At 37.9% G+C, this 22,091-nt stretch overlaps 1 protein-coding gene across 1 annotated transcript in view; it reads right to left on the minus strand.

Annotated features, from left to right (window-relative positions):
* Nucleotides 1–2,867: 2,867 nt before the first annotated feature.
* The window catches only part of adam19a (ADAM metallopeptidase domain 19a), a 265,930-nt gene continuing 246,706 nt past the window's right edge, over nucleotides 2,868–22,091 (minus strand). Inside the window, exons 20-23 of the mRNA XM_055007585.1 lie at nucleotides 17,869–17,968; nucleotides 11,370–11,621; nucleotides 9,657–9,865; nucleotides 2,868–3,689 (exon numbers count right to left, since the gene is read on the minus strand). Coding sequence (XP_054863560.1) covers nucleotides 3,638–3,689; nucleotides 9,657–9,865; nucleotides 11,370–11,621; nucleotides 17,869–17,968 — 613 coding nt within the window. The 3' untranslated portion in view covers nucleotides 2,868–3,637. The remainder of the gene's footprint in view (nucleotides 3,690–9,656; nucleotides 9,866–11,369; nucleotides 11,622–17,868; nucleotides 17,969–22,091) is intronic.

A 22,091-nucleotide genomic window follows, 5' to 3' on the forward strand; every position in this document is an offset into this window, starting at 1 on the left:
GTTTCTTTGGGTGCCGGGTGCTCTGGTAATGGGCTGGGAAACGTCTACATCAATATATATCTCCCCACGAGGCCATTCCTCCTCGCTGTCCAATAGCGTTCCACTCGAACCGTGGACTCTCCAAATGCATTAGTCTCCAGAGAGAAGAGAGCTGCCTCTCGCAGATATCTCATTTCCAACAGAGTGGAATCCATTAAGAGCAGGTGAGAGTGGAGATGACTCACTGCAAAGCCTTCATACAAGCTCATAGGTCAGGAACTATCAGATCATCATAACAAAATTGTGAGACAAAATTAGTCTTATTCTTTGTTTTCAAAAGACTTTCCAGGACTAAGACACGAGGAGCCTTCAACACTACAATTATCACAGTCTTTGGTAATAGTCATCCTGTTTCCTCAGGGTTCTGTCTTAGGACCAATACTGTTCACATTATACATGCTTCCTTTAGGCAATATTATTAGGAAGCACTGTATTAATTTCCATTGTAAAGCTGACGACACTCAATTGTATTTATCTATGAAGCCAGATGAAACTAATCAGCTAGTAATACTGCAAGATTGTCTTAAGGACATAAAGACCTGGATGAACTGTAATTTCCTACTACTAAATTCAGACAAGACTGAAGTCATTGTATTTGGCTCCACACATCTTAGAAACTCGCTTTCAAAGCATATAGTTACTCTGGATGGCATTACATTGGCCTCCACCTGAGAAATATTGTAAAAATCAGGAACATCCTGTCTCAGAGTGATGCAGAAAAACTAGTCCATGCATTTGTTACTTCCAGGCTTGACTATTGCAATTCCTTATTATAAGGATGTCCCAATAGCTCTCTGAAACATCTACAACTGATCAAAAATGCTGCAACCAGAGTACTGACAGGAGTTAGCAAGAGAGATCATATTTCTCCTATGCTGGTTTATCTTCATTGGCTTCCTGTGAAATCTAGAATAGAATTCAAAATCCTTCTTTTGACATATAAAGCTCTTAACAACCAATCTCCACCATATCTTAAAGACCTAATAGTACCATATTATCCTAGCAGTCTCCATGATGTCCACTGTGGGATTCTGCTGCTGAACTTCCTCCAGCTTCCAGTTGCCCATTTCCACCTGTCTACTCTGCATCACCCTCACTATACTTGATATGCTCATCTACATACTGTTTGAATTTTACTACCAGCTATTATATTAGCTAGTATATTTAATGCCAGAGCCGTACACCATAACAGTAAACTATGAGTCAGTTTCAATGCTAGCTTGTACTTTGTATCATCTAGCTTATCATACATGTATCCAATTGTATGTTATATGTTCCTTGTTCCCCACCCCCCTCTTCTCCCATCCCTCCCCCTTTACCTCTACCTCTACCTCTAACTCTCTACCTCTTCTGTCCCTCTCAACCTGCCCGGCCAGCAGGCAGATGGGTCCCCCCACATAAAGAGCCGGGTTCTGCTCAAGGCTTTTTTTTCCCCCTGTTAAAATGGTGTTTTCCTTGCCACTGTTACCTTGGGGCTTGCTCTGGGGGTCAGGCATATGGGTTCTGTACAATGTCTTGAGACAATTTGACTAATTGGCGCTATATAAATAAAATTGAATTGAATTTTGATTCTTCATTGTACAGTTGTATATCTGCAATCTCTAGCTCTTCAGTTTCAGGATCTGGTATCAAACAGGCTGTCCACTAATCTCAAGGGTGGTGGTTCCATCCTGGGCCCTCCACGTGATGATGTGTCCTTGGGCAAGACCCTTAGTTGCCACTGGTGGCAGGTGAAAATCTCAACTCTGCTGTCATTGAGTGAATTTATGTGTGAATCAGAGACACGCAAAGCTTTGTAAAACCCAGCTAAGGTCAAGAGGTGCTGTGTGAGTGCGGACCATTTACCATGTTTCCACTGAAGAGCACTCAAGCAAGTGAGCTGAAGCTATCCACTCTTTTAATAGTGTTGGCTCGCTAAATTTTGCTCACAAATTATTTTTTTTGATTGTTTTTAATCTTGGTATGTACTTCACACTGGCATTCAGCCTCTGCAGGACATTAGCTGTTTGCTCAAGCTGTGATATTTAGGTAGCTGTGTGCTCAGAATCCTTGCATGTACCAGATATAAACAGAGAATAACATGATTTATTTGTATTGCAAACACACACCGGCCCATCAGTTTAATTTGTTCCGGCACTGACCCTACATACCGCTGACCTGCACTGAAGTATTTGCAACTGGGAGGTTTCAAACAAACCTTTGACAGGAAGTAGAGAATTGATGTAATGAATGCAGTGTCCACGCAGAGACAGGTTAAAAATTTCCCTATCTTGTAGACTCCATGTCCACAGTTCATTCAGGTTTTCTGCTTTAAAATTACAGTCTTTCAGCCCAAGCTGTGTTAACCCGGAAGACATCATGATGACATTAATATTTTCTTAGAATACAGAAAGCTTCTCTAGTTAAGCTCCTCTAATAAAATAAGTTTGTCGTCCATGAATGTCATGAAATTTCCATCCATCTGTTCGGAAAAGCCTTTTCTAGTGTTGAACACTAGGGAACAAGGTCTGTATAATATACAAAGTTGTAGACACAAAAGAAAACTCCGGGAAGATGAGGCGTAGTAAACCCTGTGTGGAACCCATAGTGTTACCTGTGTACATCCACAAACCAACTCCTAACTTCGACTAAATATATATGCTATTTATTTGTTTTGTTTTTTGTAGACTGATAATTAGCTCTAATGTGTGCTACATTATTTATACCCAGCTAATCATTTGGATGTTGTTCTTCCCATTTTAAACATGCTCATGGATCGTTATCACATTGTCACATCTTAATTCTGTTCAAATTAGAATAAAAAAGGCAACATAAAAGAAACCTGATGATAGTTTTGTAAAAACCTTTATGTAACCATTCAAAAATCATAACACACAGCAAAAGACATTCAAATCAACATGAGCGACCGGGGTGTGTCCTGCAAGCCCCAAGCATCTATCAAACCCTCCACCATGTAAACAGTGTTGATAAGAAGCTGCTGTGCGATTGGCTGTCCTTCCTCCTGATGGGTTTCTGTATCTCCAGATTTGTATTTCAGACATTCTCACATAATACAATAAATTATAAGACCTAAAAATATGGAAGAGGTGACTTGTGCTGAACTTATGAAGGTTTTCAAGCATTTGGGACACACCCCAGGTATGAAGAGACCTCTTTGGCACATAACACAAATCATAAAATGTGACATGAAACACACTGTAAACAAAATAACAGTCATTACAAAATGCATTTTTTTCCATACACAGACAGCATTAACAGATTTTTAAAAAAAAAAAAAAAAAAATCTTAAAAAAAATTTGGCAAATGTGACCGTCCACCAGCGATATAACACTTGTCTCAGTCTGCAAGGCCTCCGTGCAAAACCGCGTCGTCGTGGTTAATGTTAGCACGCTGAGAGGAGGAGGGGAGGGGGTCAAATCTAGGGGGAGAAGAGCAGGGTAATGTTTCATTTCGAAGTCTGAACTGGTACGAGTTCGGTTTGTGTTTGTCCTCCTCTGTGTTAAGTGCGACAGCTCTGTGGTTCACCAGCCAAAGTCTCTTTAGTGCAAATAGGCTGTCAGCTGCTGCCTCCTCAGAGGGTGGAGGGGCAAGGAGAAGGTCATTTTCGTAGCGGAGACGAGGCTGTGTTTGGTTTGGCACCTGGAACTGGTCTGTAAGGAGGGGAAAAAAAAGAAGAGATTCCAGCTTAAGATTAAACTGATGCAGTATGCTGGTATTGCTTTTGAAAAATAGCGTTGGAAATGTTTTTGTTTTTTTTTAATGTCAACAAAATCTCATGTGCAGCTCTGAGTGTATCCTGTGTGTGTATCAAAGCCTGACAGACGTTATTCCTCTGTTTCACAGAGCTCCACTGTTGTCAAAAACTTATTAAAACACATCAGTGCGCCACACTGTTGTTCCCTTTATTACCATTAACACACACCTTTGACTCAGTCCAACATATACTGTCCTGCTGCACCAAATACTTACTACAGCACCAAATAAATTTTATCCGTCTGAACCCCAAAACCTATCGGCACATTACAAAGTTAAGTCATCTTTTAAAAAAAACAAACAAAAAAAATTACACTATTTATCAGAGTAAGAAACTGTGGAAACAGATGAAATCGTCAGATTTATAAATTTTCCAATGGTCACCAAACTTATAAAGTGTATCATGCAGTTCTATCAGGAACATTGGTTAACATTGAGATGTTTTACCAAAATCTATTTATGTTGCATGTCTTATTCAAATTTTAGCAAAAAAAACCAACAAAACATTTGCACCAATTTCTGTAAAAAAAAAATCTACACTCCTTGGTGCAACTGGGATGTTAAGTCTCTTTCACCTGTGACAGTCATGTGACAAAGATTTTGGGATTATTCTCCAAATACAGCAAAATATCAGCTCTATTCTTAGTGTCTTCTATTTTTGTTCCTATCATTCCTAACTTTTCATCCACCTCAATTGTGGTCATATATGGTAATCATTTGCAATATTCATGGTGAGATTATATAGAAAAGTGCATACGTGTGAATAGTTTATTCCACAGAATGGAAACACGACATAAACACGACTTCTAAACAGGCTGAGAAAAAAATTGTGCAGTCTTGTCAGAAAATTCCTTGTTATCATGTGAGTATGTATTGTGATCACAAAACACCAGCTGTCAGAATTCTCTTGCTTTACATGCACAGTTAAATCTTTATCTTGAACACAAAGACAGATATTGCTGGGGATTTGTAAGGCTCTGTACACACACTAGCAGCTGTTGTTAGTGTAAGATCTGATGTTGGATTTGATCTTGGTACTGCCACCGAGAACCAGATGCAGAGACATTTTGATCCATCTGCTAGATTACAGGAGCAAAGGAACCATAAAAGCTGCCAAACAATCACCTTGAGGCTTCCCTGCCTGACTTTGATTATGTTTGCAGATAAAGTGCGCTGAACAAAAAGCATGACTCTGCATCTGAGGAAAGTGAACAGAAGCCTTTGGACTGGGGGCCTGTCACTTATAAAAAATGAAAACTGATTGCTGATGAAGAACCGAGTCATTGCATTGCATGGTTTGTAAACCTGGAGCGTTTATGTGCTCACAGATGCTCTGAACCGACAACAGCATGGAAAGAAAAGGTAGGAATATTGTGAGGCTGTATTTCTCTCTTCTGCTGCTGCTCCCAGCTGCTTTTCTAAGTGGGTCGTAAAAGGGCTTTCAAATGGGCTTGGAATTCCAGGATTTGGAACAAAAAGCCCACAAACAATGGCCGCTTTATGAAATTTTATCATTACATGTATTTTAGATCCTATCAAATTAGGGACCATTTTCACTGAGGTCAAGGTAAAGTCCGAAAACGGTGTTGTGCAGTTTACACACGCATTGCAGAGAGCTGTGAAGCTATTTGTTTGATACATTAGCAGTGGCCTTGAGTGGGTGGAGGAGATCATGTTATTAGCTTATACTTTTACATAAAAGCAATGGAGCAACCTGGATGGTAGATATGCCAAGTAGAACCACCCAAATGAACATAATAAAAACAGAAATCATCTGAAACAGAAGAGTTGAACAAGAAAAAAACTTTTAGCCTCTGAGCTTGTTCTACTAGTCAACCACAACTTTTATGCACAAGATGCTTTCAAACTCTGCACAGTGTATTCATCCATTTGCAACAGAGAAGTTAATTTAACTAGTTGAAATTCAAAACCAAAACATAGTTGTGATGTAATAATGTGCAAATGTCATGCTTTTGAAAGTAGTAATGTGGATATGAGTAAGTGAAAGCAAGTGAAAGGAGCTGAATGGATGAATTAAAGGTGCTGTATACAACATCCAGAACCACTGGTGGTTCAGTTGGAGGGACCTACATGCACAGCACTATAGCACACAAAGAGGGAGTGTGACTTCATTCTCTGTTAAGGATGCCATTACTTGATCATATCTATTAAAACAGATAGTTATTTGTTGCTATATCAATGGTCAAAATCTTTCTATATACAACTGTTAACCAGTAAAATCTTTTCTTAATTTATTTAATTCCCTTCAAGCTTTTGCTAACATTATACTGATGGTTGCACTAATAAGATGTTGTAGTAGTGACAGTGCTGCTGCAGGTCAGATTCTGCCAAGTGAAACTCAACAAAAGGACTGTACAACCTCCTGCAGCACAGAGTTTTATCTTAGAAATGTAGAACCACTCCAGACAGCAACAACCACACACAGGCCAGAGTTTAAAAAAAAAAAAACAACTCTAAACTTTTGTTAACTGTATTTAAAACTTTATAGTTTTTTTTATTGAGGAAATTAAATTCAATACTCTTTAAGAAATCATCATTTCCAACACCTGCAAATACAGTGAATAATAATCTAGCTTGCCCTACTAATCACATCATGCTTTTTCTATAATCTGTGCAGCAGTCATGTAACATGCAACTGGCTAATCGTGATCACTGGTAAGGCACATCTCATCTGAGAAGAACTGACTGTAATGCTGTGTGGAGTCAGGGCCTTAGTCCATAAGACTTTAATTGCACTAGGGATGAAGTTACTACCATCACTTCCCAGTCTCTGCTGAACTGAGTTTGCAGGAAGTAATGAGACTTGGACACCAAATATTGCCCCTCTTCATAATAATCTGCTTGATCTGAGTTGGCTGATAACTTAAACTTTGACTGTAGATGATGAACAAACAATCCTTTAAGACTATCCTGAGTAAATAACATCTTAATTTGAAAGTCAAATACAGGGGGATGACAAGAAATGAGAAGAGACTAGACTCAGGTCTAGACTGACAAAACATTTAATCTTATTTAGTCTGGAGTTCAGACTAAGAACTGGAGCTTAAACTGCAACACAAGCTGCACAAGTGCCTTAGATCTACAGCGGTGTAGATCTAGGAATAACCCTTTATTGACTTTATAGTTCAGGTATCATCAAAGTTATTACTAACTTTCTGTCATATCACTTTGAATATCAGAGTAAATTTTTTTCACCACAATCACCCCTGAGCTACCATGTTTGTATTGGAACATTTGATGTGGCAATGCATCTGCTCTAAATCTAAATTCTGAAAAGTTAATTTAAGCTCTTTCAACACTCAGTCATGAAAACCCCAATGGGAGAACAAGGGATGCAACCAAAGCTGCAGCAATTTGAAGCTTTTAAAGTTGCAAGACACATAACACCAAAAAAGCCCGTAAACAGGTTCTCAAGCTGAATGCACAATATTACTCTTCATTCATCCTCCACTACAGAATGGGCTCCTGGTATTTGTTGAGATCCTTCTCTTGTGTGCTAGCCCAGTCCAATTCAACAACATGAACCTCTTTGTTAGTGCAAAATCTGTGTATCAGTTGTTTTTTTCATATGTAATTTAGAATCCAACATTGTAAAACAATATACTTTAAGAATCCGTGTAAATCCGTGTATGGTTCGCTTATTCGTTTTTCCGTTTCAAAATAAAATGAGAAAAAAACAAATAATCGCTTTTTTGTTTTTTCGTTTAAAAATTAAATTTGAAAAATGAAAAGTAGAGAAAGAAAAAACACTGTGTTTTTACCAATTTTAAAGTCTAGACAAAAAAAAAAGCCTTTCCCCATTTGGAAGCTACAGGCAGAACAGGAAATCAAAGGCATAACTCGTGGTGACTTGACTTCACTTCTCTGTCCCAAACTCCGCACTATGCACTCTGAAAACAACGAAGACATGTTTGTCTTATTTAGAGGGAGCAGACATCACACTGAGAGCTCATGATCTCAGTGCGAACAAAACTGCTTTAATATTCCAAATAAGTATTTTTAAGTATTAAAATGTGAAGAACTCTGGCGACTCCAGTTTAATCAGTTGAACTGTTGATAGTTTCCGTCTCCAGATGTTTCATCGCAGATTCGTCCTGACCACACCTAACTGTGTGTGAAATAAAGATACTAGATAAAGAAGACCTGCTGAAAAACGTCGGCATCACTACTTAATAAAGTCTATAACCATGTAAATATCACCTATAGACAGTAAAAAGAAATGTGCTGGCCAAAATAAAAAAATACCTATTTTTATGAGCGGTGAGAGGAAACGATGGAATCCAGAAATAAAATCAGAGACCACAGTCTGACTCATCATGCCACCGATCAGTCTGATAAACATCCTGCTTCATCCACATAGATCTTTGTCATCCTGTCAGGTGTTTAACACCTGGTGATTGTTCAGGAAACACATCCAGGTTAACTGGGGATAGTCAAAACTTAACACTGGCTGCCTGGTTAATAACGAGACACAAAACTAATTAATGTCTCACCAAGAAAACCCACAACATAGAAGCATGTCCACTGCTGTGTGTTAGTCTGAGTTCAGTGGAACAGATCCAGAGCAGAACTTCAGGTTTAACTCGGGTTTGTTCTCAGAAACACTCAGAGCCTCAGCAGCCTCCTATCATCACAACACGCAGCAGAACATCAGCTGGATCTGATAAAATGCATCACAACAACACGCAGCAGAACATCAGCTGGATCTGATAAAATATATCAGAACCTGGAAATTACAGCTCTCTCCAAATCAGCATTGGACACATGATTGATCTTCTTAAACTGTTCTCCATGCAGAACCTCCTGACTCTCATTATAGAACAATGTGGAGCTCCACAGCGACACAAACTGTCGCTGATTTCTGTGTGGGTTTTGCCACTCTCAAAGAGAATGAAAATGGAAAAGGACTCGAGTACAGCCATTCTAGATATGTTCACGATCCAGACCAGCTCATAACTGTTCTTCCTTGGCGACTTCCGGTGTTGCTACAAATTAAAACAACAGCTGCATTTTGTATTTTGGGTTTAAAAAGTTGAAGCGAAAATCCAACACTTTGGTTTTTTCATTAATTAAATAATACATTTCTACATTTAGGTTTTAAAAACTGAAAAACAAAAAAACAACACAATTGTTTTGTTTTTTCATTTAAAAATTAAATTTGATTTTTAATCTGTCCAGTTTGTGAGGCAATAAACAGGATCAGAGATGGGAGTGTGCATCAGGGTCAAATAATTACAACTATTTAATTATAAACAACTTGGAAACAAATAGGCTTAAAAAACTGAGCTACATTTGCAGCTCACATTTAAACTCATTGTATGCATGTGCAGGGACTGCTGGAACACTTCAGACCTTGCCTGAGAATTGTTTTGTTTTCTGATTTTGGAGTCTCATTTGAATGTGAAAAGAATAAATGATACATGAATTGTGCAGATTAGCTTGCCAATGCTCATTGCCATAGAGACGTATTAAGTTGTTGACAAGTAGCACTGAAATTATGTGCAGGTTGCCCTCTTTACATTTAACCAGTTAGGGCTGTCTTCTCTGAGTTTAACCTATCAGCATTGAGACCAGCACAGCAGTTTTTTAGTGCCTCTCTGAACAACCTATACTGGAGTAGGTATGTTTTTCCCGCACAAAAAACAGCCATGGAAGAAGTTCTACAAGGGTGGTAGCTGCTACTGGAAAATACCTAAAGGCTTCTGCTGCCCTAAAACAGCCCACAAGTTCTTGCTGTGCAAATTAGCCTAATAACAGAGAACAGGAGAACCACATATGCCTGGGAAGCTGACACTACGTGACACTAAAATGTCTGTGCATGTGTTCGAGCTGTGTTCTCAAACCTGAGAGCTCTGAGAGGGGGGATGGCTGAGACTTTGCCCACAGGTTTGGGTCCTACTGCTGGAGGCATCATGACCAAGAGGCCTTGGGGGGGTTTGGAGGCCGGGCCCCGGGCTGGACTCACTGTGAGGGAGGCTCCTCTGGCTGGGCTGAGGGGGAGAGGCCTCTGAGGCGGGAAGGGTGATGATCTGGGCTGCAGCTCAGACACCAACTAAAAGACAAGAATTAGTGATATTTAGATTACTGAACAGTCAAATGTGACAGAACGCCAAGGCTCATTGATGAGGGCAGGCGTAAATATACCCTTAGTAACCAAGAATTACTATAACTTTGTGCTAATTTTGCAAAGAAAAAGAGCATAATCAATGTTTCAAATGCGAAAAAAAGAGCAAAAGACAGGGTTATCAACTTGGAGCCAATTGCAGCCAACACAACACTAAAAACTTGGCACATAGACACAGCTGGCAGGAGAACTCTGTTACAGATTGTGTATTGTCAGGCTGGTCTGGATCCAGGTTCCCTCCTGAATTGGCTCAGCTGGCTGATAAGAGGAACTTCACACAGGTAGTAGATTGAAAATCTCAGCTACAGCACAGCTCTGAGATCAGATCAAAAAATACACTCACATGAAATATTGGATATTTGCCACAAACGAGGAAATAGCAAAATGACAAAACCTTGATCTAATTTCAAAACATTTCACACTTCACAAAGATGCACTGATGAGAGCAGTTTGGGAGGATAAATCAGTAAGAAAGCAATCTGATAAAAAAAAAAACAAAAAAAAACATACAGCCCTTTTTACTTGTTATTTCTTCAGGGTTCATAAGAAATCTCTGCAATTCATCTAAGAAGCGCTCTGATACAGACAGTTCTACAGTTTTCTCATTAGCTCTGTGTATTTTGCAAAAGGGACTTGCATTTGCAAAGTACACATGTAGCTACAGTCATGAGCAATCTTGACTTTTCTGAAAGCAGGTTTTTAAAGTCTGACTCTTTGCCCTTCTCAGGCAAAATCAATCCCATCAAACTACTAAACGTGGCGGCAAAATGCTCACTCACAATATATTTTTTCCCATCAACTGGCAGCTTTTGCAGCAGTGATTTCACTTACTTTTCAAACCTTTATTGAATGTTTACTTCATGATTTTTTAAAACCTTTTAAAAAAATAATGTCAAAAAGATTGCATTGTTTCAATTAAACATATTATTGGCCTATATCTAGGGTAAACATATCTTACTGGTTGCTATGAATGTCAATAACTTACAAAGCAAAGTTTTCAATTACTAATAAATGGCCTTTCGTGTATACCTGGTTAATTTAGTTGTAGTAATACAAAGAATGTAGTTGAACAAAATATCTACCTATACACTTCTAATCTCACATATCTGTGGCTTAGAAGATGATAATTTCATACAGATCTTTCACATATAAGTAGTTGAAACTTAATTCTAACCAAATTGTTCATAAATTTTTAATTAAAACGACAATCTATAACAACTATGATCTCTATGAGGTGTTAGACAGTTGGGATTTATTTAACAACAAAGTCCCAAGCCACAAAATTATTTCAGTGGAGATGCCTCTATGGTTTCTGCTGGTCCCATCATTTGTGGGTTCATTCTGGCATGTATGTGGTGTGACTTTAAGCTGCAGTTTTAAAATTGAACAGAATTTTCTTACAGTTCAGAAGAGGAGGCAAAGAGGGCCTTACCAGTGGCGATCGTGTCGGGTTAAGGGGCAGTGGTTTCTTGGGAGGACTGAGTCGCTGTGTGGTCATGGGGGATTTGGGAGGTGCTGCTGGGGGCTTTCCAGCTGGCAGAGGCGGTCGCAACACTTTGAGGTCCCGGGGACCACCCTGGGGAGACGGAGCAGGTCTCAGAGGTCGCACAACATTGACAGGCTGGGTACCATTTGGCACAAGGCCCGGTCTGAGAGGCAGGACCTCTTTGCTGGTGTGAGGAAGCTGGAATCAGAGGAAAGACAAACAAAAACAAGCTTAAAAAAGAAAATCTGTTTAAAATAACTTCTGACCAATTTCCATCTTGCTGTTGTATAGATTTAGGTCTTCTGTTATTTAGTTCTTTTGTTGTAAAGCAAGTGAAATAGCGTTTTATGAGTTTGTGTTGGTTACGGTTGCATTAAGCCAGGGCTCCAGACTAACTTTTTCACTGGTAGCACCAGTACCACCAACTTTCTTATTTGGTCACACCTCAAACCTTCTCACAGGCAAAACACATCACTTGCTGAACATTTTCTTATGGACAGACACTACAATTTACCACTGTTCCCTAAACGCCCCAGATTGCAGGCTATGGTAGGAGTTGCTTGGTAGCTTTGGTGCTCAGACAGGTGTGTGACCAAAAGCTACCGAGAAAAGAGTACACTTGGGTGTTCTAATGATAGATTTGTCCAAAATGAAACGGAGTGATTTTTGTCTTTCATGTGCTTTTTTGTATGAGCAGTGCATATAAAAGTATTACTTTCTACTACTGTCGTTAACATATGGAGTCACAGGAGTGCCACAATAAAATATAAATCTGTTAAAAAAAATAAGGAAAAAAATGTGTAAATATAAAGAGAAATAAATAAATTTGTTTAAAAAATAAGGAAATAAATGTGTAAATACAAAGAGAAATGAATAAATAAATAAATCTGTTAAAAAAATAAGGAAATAAATGTGTAAATATAAAGAGGAATAAATAAAAGAACAAATAAATTAAAGAATAAATAAATAAATAATAAATATATAAATAAAAGAGGTGAATTTTGTCTTTGCTTTTCCCTTTTCTCTTTTTTCCTTTTATTTTTCCATTTTGTCATTGTCTTTTTGTTTTGTCATTGCCTTGTCCATTTTGTCATTCCCTTTTCCTTTTGTCATTGCCTTTTCCTTTTCGCCTTTGCTTTTACTTGATGGACTGAGCTGTCAAAATCAAATGGCTTTGGGCGGGGCTTTCTGTCCAGGGTGGGTAGTCAATACCTGATCACAGGATTCCTGCCTGACGCTAGCTCCTACCATGGCTAAAGTGAAGTGATGTCACTGGGCACTTTGGCTGATTCTATCAGCCGACACTGAAAGGACTCTTGATAGTTCGGTAAGTTTATGTTTATTTTCTTATTGGTGCCGGTTTTAATGCACTTTATATACACCTGTAGTGTCAGATATAATGTGTACCATACACTCCAGATGTTGATGGAGTTTGTTTGTGTGTGTTGACCAGAGAAGAGAGTTAGCGTCCAGTAAGTATTAGCTTTAATGTGAATTAGTGATGCTAACCGAGCTAGCTCCTCAGTCGTAGCCTGATTAAAGCTAACGTAGCATTAAGCTAACGATGTTTGTGTTGAGTTTCATTTAAACAGCTGAAGTGTGTTGTGTTAGTATAATGTGGTACATTTAGTCAATAAAACTGTCAGTGGAGACGTTGGTTCACATTAATGTAACATTTAGAAAACCTAAATGTGATTAAAACAGCAAAGTTAAGGCTCTGTGTTGTCAGTAGTCCTGAATATCTGCAGAGTCTCTTCACATGTTGTAGTACGTATTCCTGCAGTGTAGACTGGCAAAATAAACTCCCAGAATATGATTAAAGTAATGATGAACACTACAGTTATTATATTTAATGTTCCAGCAGTTGCAATGAAAGAACCTTGTAGATCTTTTCCTCACTGTTAGTGTGTTTTCCTTCCAGCCTTGGTCTGGATCATTGGGAACATCTAGTCTGATGGAGTTTATTTTTCCAGTCTACACTGCAGGAATACGTACTACAACATGTGAAGAGACTCTGCAGATATTCAGGACTACTGACAACACAGAACCTTAACCTTGCTGTTTGAATCACATTTAGGTTTTCTAAATGCTACATTAATGTCAACCAACGTCTCCACTGACAGTTTTATTAACTAAATGCACCACATTACACTAACACAACACACTTCAGCTGTTTAAATGAAACTCAACACAAACATCGTTAGCTTAATGATACATTAGCTTTAATCAGGCTACTACTGAGCAGCTAGCTCGGTTAGCATCGCTAATTCACATTAAAGCTAATATTTACTGTACGCTAACTCTCTTCTCTGGTCAACACACACACAAATAAACTCGACATCTGGAGTGTATGGTACACATTATATCTGGCACTACAGGTGTATATAAAGTGCATTAAAACCGGCACCAATAAGAAAATAAACATTAACTTACCGAACTATCACAGTCCTTTCACAGTGTCTGCTGATAGAATCAGCCGAAGCGCCCAGTGACATCACTTCACTTTAGCCATGCTAGGAGGTGGCGTCAGGCAGGAATCCTGTGATCAGGTATTGACTACCCACCCTGGACAGAAAGCCCTGCCCAAAGCCATTTGATTGACAGCTCAATCCATCAAGTAAAAGCAAAGGCGAAACGGAAAAGGCAACGACAAAAGGAAAAGGGAATGACAAAATGGAAAAGACAATGTCAAAAGGAAAAGGCAATGACAAAATGGACAAGGCAATGACAAAATGAAAAGACAATGACAAAATGGAAAAATAAAAGGAAAAAAGAGAAAAGGGAAAAGCAAAGACAAAATTTACCTTTTATTTATATATTTATTTATTTATTTATTCTTTTATTTATTTATTCTTTTATTTATTCCTCTTCATATTTACACATTTATTTCCTTATTTTTTTAACAGATTTATTTATTTCTCTTTATATTTACACATTTATTTCCTTATTTTTTAACAGATTTATATTTTATTGTGGCACTCCTGTGACTCCATATTAACACAGTAGCTGCCTGTGCCAGTTAAAGTGACACCAATACAGATTAATGATCATCAAGTACCATAATTTCCAGACTATTGAGCGCACCTGAAGCTGCACCCACTAAATTTGAAAAGAAAAATTGTAATAAAAAAAAAAAAAAGTACATATATAGGCCGCACTTGTATAAGCAGCAGGTTCAACATTCTAACATGAGATATTTACTCAGAAAGATTTTTTAAAAATTTTAATTAAATAAATGCTTTTTTCCCCCAAACAGTGCCTGTAACACGGCAGTAACATGGCAGTAACACGGCGGTAAATCAGTTCACGCTGGCGACGCCAACGTCTCACAATGGATTCATTGATGCCAAGCTTACGTGCAGCAGCTCTATTTCCTTCTCCGACAGATAGATTGATTGCCTTTCACTTAAAAGCTGCATCATACGCATTTCTTCGCGTGTTTTCCATGTTGAGGGTGTGTGCATGAAGTGCAAAAAATGACTGATCTGAAGAATTTAGTGAGTGCGATGATTTAATGCGAACAGTTTCATTGGTCCACTGTGCCCTGTTCGGTAATTTCATTCGTCTGATGTGACGAGGCTAAACGCATTGACGGTATGAAGCTCACCCGTAAAAATCATTAGCCGCATCATTGTATAAGCCATATAAGGGTTCAAAGCATGTGAAAAAAGTAGCAGCTTATAGTTCGGAAATTACGGTAATGAGATCACTTGAAATTTTAACAAGCACACTCTCAAAAAAAGGTCACAAATGCAACAATTTTGGTCACAGCCTACATTAAGCCATCACAGATTACCTCTATATTGGCAATTGTTTTACTTAAATAATGAATTCATCGTATTTAAAATGTCAGAAAAAAGTAATTGCTTTTGTTTTGGAGTCCATGGTAAACAAAGTGATGGGACTCTGTCATTCGACTGAATAGGTCACTTATATGTTAATGTTTCTCACAGCTTCATGTTTCTCACAGCTTCATGTCTGTCATACATGCAGCACCAGACAGAGCATCAAATGTCAGTATGTATAATAATGCACTAATAAACAAATGATTAAATCTAATGAACAGCTGCATATCAAATTGTCCAAAAAAAACTAAACACTGAAATTCTGTTTATAATGAGAATCTCACTGACTAATCCAGTGTCAATGTAAATTTATAATTCTAAGTAATTAATAGCGGTACTACTGTTGCTCCACATGCATACATTGTACTCAACTCTTTCTCTTTGGAGATGCTCATGTGGATCCTGCTGCTGTCTGATGCTGCAGGTATTAAATAAACTCAGAGGAAAAACTCCTGCAAACAGCTGGAAGCAACAAAGTGAACTTCAGCTCCTGTGAATGTTTTGCCAGAATCAGTCTTCATTTCTGCAAAGTTTTATTTTTATGTAGATTTCAGTTTGTAAAAGATATGAAACTGTACAGTAAGGTGAATGAAAAAAGTGTTTTGTTATTTTTGGAAGCTTACTGTTTCAAAAATAAAATGGAAAAAAGCCTTTTCAAAAACTACTTTACACAACTTGAAGTATATCTCCTGTGTGTGTATCTGTTAATGTGACAGTATTTTAGTCACAAATATTGTCATTTTTCTTCCAGTTGTGCTCTGGAAAGATGTGTTAACATTTCCATCAAGAAGACTTTTTAGAACACCTACTGTTTAATGCCCTTGTTTAAGAGAATTGTTTTTACCTCCTTCATGTGTTTTTTTAAAAAAAAATGATCTGCTTAGTATTTTGTACTCTTTATACAGTTTTCAAAGTTAAAGTTTTGCCACTCCTTTCTTTTTTTTTTTTTAGATGTATTGTAAAGTTCTTATTATTGATTAAATCAGGTACTCTCTATTTGCTCTTGTTTTCACTCATTACATTTTGTTTGCAAGAGGTGCAGGGGATTTGCAGGGGATTTGCATCAAGATTTGCATAAGACCAATGACAAAAATACCTGTTGATGATTTCCAGTCCTTAATTTCTTTGTAGTTCTATTTTTAATTTCAACATTGAATAATGTCCCTTTTCTTATAGAAGAGCTTCTTCTTATCTCAAGATATATGTGTCAATTTTTCCATGAATTATTCAACAATTACTAGCTATTGATTGTGTCAAGGAGCCACTTCCCCCATATCCCATGTTTATACCATTTGACTTACCATCACCATTTTACAACTTTTTTCCCCCAAATATATTGCTTTTTTGTACCATTTTCTGAGACAAATTACAGAAATAAAGCACTACAGCATCTGCCAAGAAGAGGCAGGTGATGAGAACTATGAGCCAAGGAGACAAAAACAAAATGGTACAAGATATAAGCAAGCAGTTTAAACCTCAGCAACATATGTGAGTAACTACATTTGATAACAAATGAAGAAGCATATTATTGATGTTCCAAAATGTCAGTCATCAGTTCAAGTTATTACTCTTAAAGTTCCTCTCTGATTGTTGATTGAACCCATAGAAATGTATCTAAGGTAAATATTTAGAAGTTTATTTCATGAAAGTAACCCTTTCATACTTCACATAGCTCAGATGTAACTCTACAATGTTGCTTTCTCTAGAAAGTGCAGATCCATGTAGTCTCTGCCTCTCTGCCCACACACTTCTAACTGCTTGCTGCAGCTTAAGCACACCAGCTCACCTATGAATCTACTCAAACACTGTAACAGCACTCTGTGCTACACAATGGCATGTACTTATTTTGGAGTAAGTCTGCAATACATGTTTTAACTGTAAATGGACTTTGAAGAAGAATAATGATACATAAAAAACCCACCCTGCAAGCTCAGAGGATTGATTCCTTAAATGTGATGCGTTTGAGACCCTGGAAATTGGAATGTATGTTTTTGAGACTGCAGTTTCACGGAGGAAATGTTCTGTCAGGGCCTCGATTGCCTATTTACTTCATGATTTGTCTTCTAGTACATAAAAACCCCATATGGACATGTTAACATGGAAAGAAACAAGATTATTACCTGAAGGGGCTGTTACACTGAGCTGAATTTGTGTGCAAAAGATGCTAATGCAATTTATTATTATTATTATTATTATTATTATTACATCTTTCTTGAAATCTTTTTCTTCTATTTTTTTCTTGCTGCTTTTGTATCTCTCACTCCTTGCCAATGACAAATGTAATCTAACCCTGAACTGCTAACCCTTCCAATTAAATAAATGCAATAAAAACAAGGGAATAATGGCCTGATAGAATTATGCTTAAGGCTCAGGAAACCAGTGGAGAGGCCTGAAGTGGACGTGGGTGGAGGCACAAATTAAGTGGTCACACAATATAACAACCTGCTATAAAATGAGGCCATTTAAGAGGAAGGTCAGCTGAATGAACAGTCCCTTATTCATTAAACCACAACAAGAGAAAGTCACTAACTTCCTCCCATTTCTGCCCTCCCTTCTCTTTTCTCCCATCTGTATTACACAAACAGACACACTTCACTCACCTCCTTGAGGCCACTTGTTTTGTTGATTGGTCCGACCACCTTCAGGTGAAAGGCAGGATTCAGATGGCCATTCTTCCCTTTATCTGCTGCTGCATCGGTCCTGAGCAGAGAAATGAGGACAGACAGAAAATAAACCAGAGCTTGATGCCTGGAAGCTGTCTTGCATCATTGCTCTTCTCAATCTGGCATTGATTTTGTGGCCTCAGGTGGGAAAAGAGACAGAAGAGAAGTCAACTTGAAGTTTCTCATCCAGGATGTGAGAAGAAATGAAGAGGTAAAGAATAAACCAAATGTTTCAGCACTGTGTCTGGGGAGCTAATTGAAGTTGACATGTTGAACTGAGTGGACTCTCCCTCAACAGCTCCTAATATAAACTAGTATATTAGTGTATATTTTATATCCTTGTATAAAATATGTTTGTTTGGAGGGGGGGGGGGGGGGGGGCATGTCTCAGCAACGATGAGTATAATGTCATCATAATATCATTGTGCAGAATTTTCGGAAGTATGTTATTTCTAAGAATGACATGAGAGGATCAGTCACCCAAGCTCAGAATAAGGGTACACAGCAGGGGAAAACAACTGTAGCGAGTGAGTGTGAGAATATCAGGAAGAATACAACAGAAATGAATGCACCCTTATGCAGTATGACTTCAATGTTAAATGGTTTAAAACTGTACCACCTTAGATTAACTGCATTACTAACAGTGGGGTATTTGCTTTTATGTAAAATGAAAAAACAGTTTTTCCCCTCCATATTAATACACAGGTCCCACAATAGGAACTCAATGCAATAGCAGTCAGTATACCTTTCATTACTTTCAAATCTTTTACTTTTTCAGTACTTCGTATGTCCACCTTTCTTTCTGATGACACACTCAATCCCCCTCAGCATGGAGGATACCAGGGCTGTATTATTTCTGGAGAGATGTTCTGACATCCTTCACAGATTACTTTTTCAGTTGCTTTTTGCTGGAGGGGATGTGTGGCAAAGTGAAGCAACATACTTGGTCAGTTCAAAGTTTTTAGTTTTTCCTTCTTTAGAAACCCATGCGATTATGGCAGTGTACTTTGAATTGATGTCATATTTGAGCTTTACTGTCAGGACCATGCATTTACTGTAGTACTGGCCAGGTTTACAGAGAGAATTTGGGTAATTTCATAACCATGTTACCATGCAATCTGGCTAACTAGAAATCATAGGTGAACTCAGTTTTTGTTAAGTGATCACAGGTTTTAGAGCTTGCGTGTTAAACATATCAGGCGTATTCATTTTTCTTCTTTTTCTACTGCCAGTTTTAACTTTGAGGTTGCATTTTCAATATGGTCTTTCTGAAGACTCTCCTTGTTAATGTGATACAATTTGAAATCATTTGACGATACTAGTGAATTTGACATTGGTTCTGCAAATGAAGATGCAGCTAAAGTTGCTGTAGAAGAGGAACTAGGTATTGTGCCATGTATGAAGGTCTTTTAAAGGCAGGCCCAGAGCATGAAATTGACACAGCAAGGTCTGGAGATACAAGCTCTGAATGGTACAGTGGTCAATATATGTCTAATTAGCAGTCCTAGGAGAATGCATATTTGGTCATGTGTAAGACGAAACATTTTAAAGATGAAAATAAACTGAGAAATATTCTATTTAAAAAATACATAGTTGACATTGTTTTTACTACACCCTGGCAGCTTTCATGCAATATGCTTTGGTATATTACTCAGTCTTATATATGGCACAAACATGCATTCAAGGATCAAAGGAGGGAAAATATTGTATTTTGTTTTTCTTTTTGGTTATATTCATTACCTTCAGAGTTAGATTTGTTTCGATAGTTTTATGTTGCCATCTTGATGTTAAGTTAAATTTTATAGCTCCAGCTCTTTCAAAGTACATTGTAAATAAACAGCATTGTTTTAAATCTCAGCAGTCTGTCTCTAACTGAGTGTCTCTTCTGGCCAGGTAGTGTACAGTAAATGTACAGTAAGCCTTTTGACTGAACACCTTGACTGAAAACAAGTTGATTAGAGCTGCAAAGCCAAAAAAACGAGCTGAAAGAGACCAAAAAGCCCTAGACGCTGAAGGAAACAGGAGTGTTTCTGACAATTACATGTGGTTTTACTACTGAGTCCTTATGAATCCTTTTCATTTTACATGTATTCATTTGATCCATCGCAGATAAAAACATTTTAGTGAGTACAGCTTTGAAAAAAATCAACAAACTTTTAAATTGACATACATTTATTTCATTCTTCATATTTTTGCAGACAAGTGCATTCAAGCCCAACAGAGTAAGGATTTACTGCAGTGCTCCTGCACTGTATTGAACTAAGTTTTAGAGGTGTATTTAATAAACTGATAACTCAGTGTATGTATACTTACTGAAGGCTCTTAGCTGATTAGAAGTCTTTCCAAGCATACTGGATGTATATATGCTTAGAAAGGCCTTTAATCAGCTACATCCAACTGCTGTCCTGCTGGTGAACTGTAAATGAACCCAAACTATTGGCTAAGGAACAAAAACTAAAAAAGCAGAGGGTTTTCAATGCATCCAGTGCCGTTAAGAGTCTTTTTAATCATCGAAGCGGCTCAACTTTCCACATCGTTAGCCATTCATTCAGTTGTTTCCCCCTCTGTTTCCTTTTAGCAGCAGCTACCATAAAATCCTGCTGAGGCCCAATATGACCAGTATTTAGCCTTTCTCACCATCTTCATTTGGAAGGTCAGGGGCTTTAAAAGGCTACTCTAATGCTGGATCCTCTCCAGACACATTTCTGTTCCGTAAATCACTGTGGAAGACTTGAGTATTTCAGAGGCACTAACTCAGCCAAGTGTTATGACGAGGCTGACTGTGGGTGAGGGATATGGCAGCGCTCATAAAGGAAGTTGATGGGGTTTACGAGGACATGGATTTTATTTGGTCCTGATTGAAGTGAGCTTCAGCACAATACGCTGCCATTTATGGCGATGCTGACATGAAAGGTTTGCTGTACAGATCGATTGATCGAGTAGTGCTGGCTGACACGGCAACGTGCGCTCCTTCCTGTGATTCAACACTTCCTTTAACTCCTCTGCATTTGTGCATTTCCTTTCTCACTTTTCCCCCCTCTATACATTACCGTTTTTTAAAAAAAAATCATTTTTTGTACTATGTCCTTCCTTCCATGATGAACTCATTGCCTACTTTCACATTTTGTTCCCTCCCTTTTTATAAACACTGATATGTAATGCTCCAGTGCATAGAATGTATGTACAGAGGTTTTGCAACAAACAATTTCTAACCTACAGAGTGGTCTGAAAGGAATCAAGCAGTGAAGACACAAAAAAACTTTGTTTTATGTTGCAACATGCATATGTTTTGTATAAAAAAGTAGCTAACAATTATCTAAACCATTAAGTAGTCGGCAAATTAATGCAAATAATTTTTTTTCTTTTTATTTGGCACAAAGTCAGATATCAGTAACTACACAAACTGTTGAGAGAAAAGTGTTTGTAGTTTGAAAGCTCTGAGGCAGACTGCTTAACAGACTAGAACACTTCAATGTTGTGCCTTATCTAAATTTGCATATTTATTTTATGCCTGAGTATTAAACATTTTACATAAAGCCTAACAAAACAAAAAAAACTTTAGTGGCTGCTCTCCATGTTTGGTCAATCAATCTTTGGAAAGAATAAAGGTTAGATGAACAAAATGTGTTCTTGCCTTTTCTCTAGCGTTCTCCATTTGAAGTATTGACCTAGTCTCATGAATAAATCTTTATGTTTATACATATACACTACTGGTCAAAAGCTTTAGAATGCCACAATTTTTCCAGTTTTTTTTTGAAATTCAAGTAGTTAAGTCCAATGAATAGCTTGAAATGGTACAAAGGTAAGTGGTGAACTGTCCGAGGTAAAAAATGTGGTAAAAAAAACTATGACAAGAAGAGGTCTGGAAGGTCCAAAGCCACAACAGAATCAGAAGACAAGTTTCTGAGAGTCAACAGCTTGGTGATAGTCGGCTCACAGGACAACAGCTTTAAGCACAGCTTAATAGTGGTCATAGTAAGCAAGTCTCAGTTTCAACTGTAAAGAGAAGACTTGGTGTTGCAGGTTTGACAGGTCGAGTTGCAGCAAGAAAGCCATTGCTAATACGTCAGAATAAGAAAAAGAGGCTTGCCTGGGCCATGAAACACCGCCAATGGACTACTGAAGACTGAAAGAAGGTACTATGGACTGATGAACCAAAA

This window comes from Amphiprion ocellaris, chromosome 23 (genome assembly GCF_022539595.1).
Source record: "Amphiprion ocellaris isolate individual 3 ecotype Okinawa chromosome 23, ASM2253959v1, whole genome shotgun sequence".
Lineage (NCBI taxonomy): Eukaryota > Metazoa > Chordata > Actinopteri > Pomacentridae > Amphiprion > Amphiprion ocellaris.